Below are 6962 nucleotides of genomic sequence, written 5' to 3'. Positions count from 1 at the left end.
CCTTAATACATGGTTCAAGATCCTTTGTAATTCCAAATTTGAAATCTGTGACCTGATTAGTTTAATTATCCTAACAACAGCAAGTCACTTCTTCTGCCAAACTGAAACAAGAAGCAGCTTTTGGTGTTTTCTTGAAACAAATATTATCTTTGTAACGGCCCTCTGCACTCAGTTCACAATTCATGTTCCTTTACCGTTGAAAATATCCAGCAGCTCCTTATCTTTCCTGTTCAAAGTTTCTGCCTTGGCTTTTCCTCCAATGAATCAAATGACTCCGACACAAGTTTAGTACTGATTATTATTTCTCGACGACACAAAGAAGCCAACTTTGTCATGTAATGCTCCAAAAGAAAGCCCAGTTTCTTACTCTCTGTCATTGTCCATGGAAAGGACACCACATCCGCTATCAGAATTCAGAACATGGGGTGAGGGCACTAGCACTAGAAAAGGAGACCCCTCCTCCTTCTCCCCTCGATTCCAGGGGAGTTGTCTCGAGAGAAACCATTGAAAGATTTGGGCACCACCTTTCCCCAATCCCCCATCTATGCCACTGTTCCAATTAAAAACCACTGCTCTCATCCTGTCCACTTGCTGGTAAAACCTCCACATTTACAGTAGGTGACCACAGGCTCACGCACCCCATTTCTCCTCCAACACCAGCTTATATATATATATTACTCCTCACCATTACTCATTCTGGATGGAGACATTCTCCACCGGCTGGTATATCCTTTATATCAAGACTTGGGCTCACAACCTATACACACACAACAAATATTACCTTTGTTAAAAGATTGCAGGGGATCAGTTGGCCATGTGGGGCAGCAGGGCAAAGCTCCCCATCTGTGTATTTGAACTCACTTTTGAGTGATTCTTCTTGCTGTCTGCTTTAAGTCCCATCCCTGATAACACTACAGTGATCTTCAACTTTTACTATTCGATCGATTTAATAAAAGGCCTCAGTCATCGACTATGACCAGTTGTTGACAATGTAGGACGGTATCTGTCACCTCGAGATTTATTTCTTTTTGGTATGTGTTTATAGGTTTGAGATTCTCTTTTGGGGGTATGGTTTTGAGCTATGTAATATGTTGCTGAAGCAAATGATACTGAGGTTTTGCATGTTAGATGGGTTGCAGGTCACTGATCACAGCAGTAGGATGCCTGAGGCTGGCAATGTAGGTTGTCTCTGGCTTCCTTTCTGTTCAAGTTTGACAAACAATTGCGTATTAGATCTTTTCATAGCAGCAAGATTTTTCAGGTCATGACAAGCAGTATTCGCATTGCTGTTGAGCAAGTCATGAGCAAGTTTGGCAGTATATAAGGCTGCCCTCTCTACAGTTATTACTCAGGACAGAGTGACACTGGATTCACTGTCCTCATCTGAGGTTGGAGAAGTATCGGGTGATTTGTATGCTTGCAGTTCAATTGGCAGTTAATAGCAGCAGAACATAGTGTGAGTAGTGTGAGAATGTTATTAATGGACCATGCTTGGTAACTAGTATTTGTTACACCTGAGCTTTTGATGCTGTAGTATTGTATTTATTCCTATCATTGCTTCAGGTTCGATGTTTTGGTTTTCTGGAGCAAGGCAAGTTCATACCAAATGCCAACATTGCTTGCAGCCATAGTTGGAGGACTCATTGGAGCTATTGCATCATTGGTGATTGTTGTTTGGTTTCTTTGGTTTTGTATACTGCACCGTAGATTCCCCTCGAATAGAAATTCTGAGACTGGTTCGTCGGACCCTCCAACTATAGGTACAAGTTCTGCCAAGTTCTGTGGAGATTCAACAACTGTGAAAGTTTTTAGAATTTTGGTTTCGATCTTTTTTTCTTTTTGTTGATCTTTTTCTATTTTGGAATGACAGTAGAATGGAGTAGGAGAGGTCGGATCTCCTTTGCTGGTGGCGGCCATGCAACTGAACATCAGGGAGCTAGGCAATTTACGCTTGAAGAATTGAGCCAGGCTACAAAGAGTTTTGATGAGTGCAATCTTGTCGGCAGTGGCAGCTTTGGCTTGGTGTACAAGGGTTTGCTTCTTGATGGTACTATTGTAGCAATTAAAATGCGTCGAGGTTCTCCACAGCCAGAATTTGTGGAAGAGGTAATAACTGCCTTTTATCTGTGGCACCAAATCGACCTTCTTCTTGTTCCTTGACTCTCATTTTCTTCATCGTTCTTTATTTCATTTGAGAAAGATCATGGACCTCATGGTTACTTCCTAATTATTGAATAAGATCGATATCGACGTCCACTTTTATTGGTAATGCTCGCATAAAATGCAAGCAAAAGTTTTTAATACCATTCGATGCGATGTTAGGGTCTTGCAGTTATAACAGGCTACAGATAACTTTTTTTTCTCTTTTACAAAGATAAGTTAGCATGAAGTAAAAATGAAAACTTTTGTCGTAAATATATGAGCAAAACATGGTCACCTGTTGGAAACTGAAATTGTCTGACTTGCGGTACTTCAATTTATGGTAAACTGTAAAGTTGGCATGTCGTACATCAAATTCTTTATAGCGAAAAATTTGGCTCGTGCCCTTAAGCTTTTACAACAGTTTCTAGCTTACTGTTTTCTATGATAAGAGTTCCTCTGTTCATTGTTTTCTAATATTAATATAATCGAACAGTTCTTTTACAGTACTTTATCCTGATTTTTGCTTGAGCAAATTCAATTAATGAACATAATCTGCATCCCAGTCAATCGGCATCGAATGCAAAATAACATTTTTCCATTGGCTGAGCAGGTTAAAAAACTATCGGAGATCTGCCATCGTAATCTTGTTACTCTTATTGGTTATTGCCAGGAAGGTGGTCTCCAAATGCTAGTTTTCGAATATTTGCCTAATGGAAGCATCAGCCATCATCTATATGGTAATGGCTAATTCTGTTTGAACAAAACAACTTTTACAAGGGTTTCTTAGATATAACATATATTTGTTGTTTTGCAGATACTGGGCGAGATATAGCGATGAGACTAGAATTTAAACAGAGGCTCTCTGTAGCTATAGGAACTGCTAAAGGTAATCAAGTTATTTAATTCTTCCTGGCTACATTATTGGAAATGCTTTCCAATCTTCGAATGGCATTTGCCACTTACAAGGTAAAAATTGACACCTTAATAAACAACAGGCTTAAACCATCTGCATAGTCTTGTACCTCAAGTAGTACACAAAGACTTCAAATCGAGCAATGTCTTGGTTGATGAAAACTTCATTGCAAAGGTAGCAGATGCAGGTATAGCTAAATTACTTCAAAGACTCGACAATGCTGGCCCATCTCGGTCATCTGATGGCAATGTCTTCCAGGATCCAGAGTATGTTCATTTTCTACAATTTGCTTCAGAAATTTTATGAACCAAAATATCTTTAAATTTGTTATAGTGTCTGTTGTATTGCCAAATTACTGCTTATATGTAATAAGCCATGGATTCTGTTATAGCATCTAGAGTTATTCTTATGTGAGCTGGAGTGAAGCAAACTTACTAATGTTACTAACTTTGTTAATTTATTCTACTTTCTTACAAATGTGAGGAATATCATTTTAACTGGTGATTGTAAGACCATGTGTTATCTGCCTAGGGTTGAAGAATTTGGTGCTCTTTCTGAAGCCAGTGATGTGTACAGTTTCGGCGTGTTTCTTCTGGAACTCATAACTGGTCGAGAAGCTGCACATCTTCTCTCTCCAGAATCAGAAGAAAGCTTGGTCCAGTGGGTAATGTAGCATGCTTAAGCAATTGCTGTGACAGTTTCACACAACACCATTTTTCTTGTATTACAGTGTGAATTTAAAATTTTGCCTCTGAAAAGCATGGTATGGATGGTAGTTTTGGATGACAGATCATAAACCTAGATGACAACTGTACCTGAGGGGGGATTGAAAATGAATTTTTGATTAGTTTACATTACATCGGTTTAAAATTTAATTCGAAACCTAAAAATTTCTATGTAGTTTGTTATCTACACCATGATATGCTTGGGAATTACATTAGCACCAAATCTTATTATAACAACCTAAGACCTCACCTAAAAAGGTTGGCCAACAGGTGTTATTTAGGTTCTTTATCCTTGTATATATACCCAAGATCTACCTAGTGCATAGCATAGGTGCTCACAATAAATAATAACTAAAGCTTATTTGAAGGACAAAATTAACATTTTCGTTACATAGCTTTTAGTAGGCAGATCATGTAGAGAGACTAGAACCTACTCATTTTGGGCAATCTTCGGAGAATATTCTTTTAGTAGAAAAGGAGGGCTTTTATCTGTATTTCAGCCTTTTCCATTTCTCAATTCATGAGGACTGAAAGTTTCAGCAACCCTTATTTGGGATTGGCATACAAGATAGATGACAAAATTAGGGTCTCTGCTCTTGTCGGTGGTAAAGCAAGATGGCAAACTTTCTATCATTGCATACTTTGCAGTTGACTGGTGTTGTTGGGTTGGAGAGTACTCCAGTAAGTTTGAAAATGAAATTTAGTTCTTAGAATAGTTACAACTCACAAGTGATGCAAAAAATCTGTAAACTAATCAAGTTGTGGGGAGTTGAAAATGCTTAAATGGATGATATTGTGATTGATCAATTGATGATTGAAGAATTGTTTTCATTTGTTAGAACAAAATCTACTGCTAATTAAGTTAGCCTTGTCAACATTTTGCCTGACTTAGAAGTAATTAATATTAACATGGAATTGTAGATGTAAAGAACGGAATCGCCGTTCTTCCACAAAGGAAAGAAACTGAAAACAAGGAGAAAAACTAGAGGTTTTCTAGATATAGTGCAAGTTTTCTTTCATTGAACTAAATAATGCAGCGAAGGGCCCATTCTGAAAAGATTGTAAGCAGGCAATATGAACTATTCTGTTTTGTGTGGGATTGGGATCCCTAATGATGAAATGGACTGGATGTGAGATATTGTCTCAAAGGATCAATCGGGTGAACTGGACTCGACACCGATCACTTGGAGCACCTAAACTCTTCAGAACTAAAATACAGGACTCAAAAGTGGAGCAATGATCTTCCAATGGACGTATCTGAATTAAAGAGCCCTTAGGCAGATGTAAAAGTTCCCAACAGAATTTCGGAAAAAGGTTAAAGTGATAGATTGATAAACTTAGAAACTCTGAATAACACATACTCCAAAATCAGCACAGTCAAGATACATAGAGGATGCGCCTCTCTCCAATAAAAGCATCAATACAAATCCAGATTCAAAAGAATGAACTATCATATCCTTCCATGATCTAGGATGAAAGGCAACCTAGAGTACAGACACCCAAGTTGAATCAAGTCAGATCATGTGTTAGTAGAACAGCTAGTGAAAAACATAGTACTGAAATAGATCAGAATGATTACTTGTGAGGTCACATAGAAATAATGCGTAGGGTTAACAAGACATAAATGGGTGTTTTCTCAGTTGATACGAATAAGGCGAGTTTGGGCAATTAGGTCCTTAGCGTGCACGCGTGTTTGTGTGCATGTAAAAGATGAAGTTCCTTCATTCTTAATTGTGGTTTTCAATCTGTGAAAATTGCCTTAATGGTCTATACATGATTGAGTAGCCATATCCAGTTGGCCCTCATTTACATCTCAGGTACATTGGAAGATATCTTCCAATGTACACATGAAATGAGAAATTTTCTTTTGAAGGCAACTAAAAGGCCATAAATTTCAAGCTATGTCCAACATTTTTCCTACATGAAACTAATGACTGAGTTATACAAATTTCTTGTTAGATGTAAGTTCCTGTAATCTCCTTTCTTATGTAAGCTTTTGCTGTGAAATAATGATGCTGATAATTATGTATATATAACAAGGTGGAAGGTCATCTAGTTTCAAATGATCTCATCGATCGACGATTGGGTAGCAGTTTCACTTCTGAAGGGATGAAAGACTTAATTGGGCTAACTCTTCGATGCTTGAATCCATCCGGGAGGGGGCGACCGAAGATGAGTTCTGTTGCCACAGAGCTCGATCGGATTCTGGAGACGGAGATGACGCTGACGACGGTCATGGGTGATGGTACTGCCATAGTGACCCTTGGGAGCCAGCTGTTTAATTCTTCATGAAGAACAAAAGACCCATTAGGACTTGGACTGTGCAGTATGCCTGCTTTCCAGCCCTAAGTAGCAGTTTCTGGCTGCACATTATTATCAATTTTTTTTCTTATAATGTGCAGCCACAGCGTTCCATATTAAAGATTAATTGTTACAGCTGCATGGTGTTGAGCTCAGGTTTTCTATATGGTATACCTTGTTAAACTTCAAGCTCTGTGTGTTGGTTAACTCAAATCTGTTGCTGGGGTTCTGGTAGTCTGCAAGTCACTTGTAGTTTTGGAGAAGAGGAGTCCCAAGCAAGGTATTGGCGTTTGTAGTTGTTTGTGACCTGATGCTTCTTCCTTTGTTAACTTCTAACTTCAAGAATGTCATTATATATGCTTCCTTCTCCCAGAGGGAAGAAAAACAGAGCACTATCAAGTTCAGTTGTTTTTAAGCATCAAAGCTGCAGGGTAACAGATTGAAGCTAAATTGAAAGGCATTGATTCCATCCAGGAGGGTGCATTAACTTGTTCATAACTTTTGCATTATTATTACAGAATAATATTAGTTTAGATACTAATCTTATGTTTGGAATTCCAACTTTGGCCTTATTCCGACATTTGGTATGACAATAAAGAATGGAACTATAATTCCTTTGAAAGCATAATTTCTTCGTTCAAAGGAACGATGATTCTAGTCGTACCTAGGAGGAACGATCATTCCTAAAAAAATAAAAATGGCTAATATTTTAGATAATGAACTAATTAACAATATTTAAGATAGAGAGCAGTAATAAATGATATATATTCATATGAATCAATTATGAATAACAAAAAAAATATATTATTCAAAATTTCAAATATTATTTTACCAAAAAAGTTGAAAAATTAAGTAGCATGCATTATAATATTATCCTCAGA

The 6962-nt window shown here is 37.7% G+C and overlaps 1 protein-coding gene across 5 annotated transcripts; it reads left to right on the top strand.

Annotated features, from left to right (window-relative positions):
• The first annotated feature begins 475 nt into the window (after positions 1-475).
• On the top strand, positions 476-6526 carry LOC103711750 (probable serine/threonine-protein kinase At1g01540). Of its 5 annotated transcripts, none has more exons than XM_039132786.1 (10): positions 477-1031; positions 1129-1178; positions 1262-1456; positions 1564-1760; positions 1871-2106; positions 2753-2879; positions 2957-3028; positions 3138-3321; positions 3587-3719; positions 5821-6526. In XM_039132786.1, the coding sequence occupies exons 4-10, from the start codon at positions 1607-1609 to the stop codon at positions 6070-6072; spliced, it is 1158 nt and encodes a 385-aa protein (XP_038988714.1). In that variant the 5' UTR covers positions 477-1031; positions 1129-1178; positions 1262-1456; positions 1564-1606; the 3' UTR covers positions 6073-6526. The 5 variants fall into 5 exon arrangements, with proteins under 5 accessions (XP_017699436.1, XP_038988714.1, XP_038988715.1 ...); XM_039132787.1 differs by having other exon boundaries at positions 1129-1182; XM_039132785.1 differs by having other exon boundaries at positions 477-1178.
• The last annotated feature ends 436 nt before the right edge of the window (positions 6527-6962 follow it).

Source organism: Phoenix dactylifera, chromosome 13 (assembly GCF_009389715.1).
Source record: "Phoenix dactylifera cultivar Barhee BC4 chromosome 13, palm_55x_up_171113_PBpolish2nd_filt_p, whole genome shotgun sequence".
NCBI lineage: Eukaryota > Viridiplantae > Streptophyta > Magnoliopsida > Arecales > Arecaceae > Phoenix > Phoenix dactylifera.
The sequence above is the reverse complement of the archived record's forward strand: the minus strand, read 5'-3'. Positions and strand labels throughout refer to the sequence as shown.

Excerpts from the sequence above, each read along its gene's own strand:
- LOC103711750 (XM_017843947.3), top strand. The coding sequence starts at position 1,607 with ATGCCAACATTGCTTGCAGCCATAGTTGGAGGACTCATTGGAGCTATT. Across the intron at positions 2,107-2,752 it reads AGCCAGAATTTGTGGAAGAG|GTTAAAAAACTATCGGAGAT; the intron begins GTAATAACTGCC and ends TTGGCTGAGCAG. Across the intron at positions 2,880-2,956 it reads CATCAGCCATCATCTATATG|ATACTGGGCGAGATATAGCG; the intron begins GTAATGGCTAAT and ends GTTGTTTTGCAG.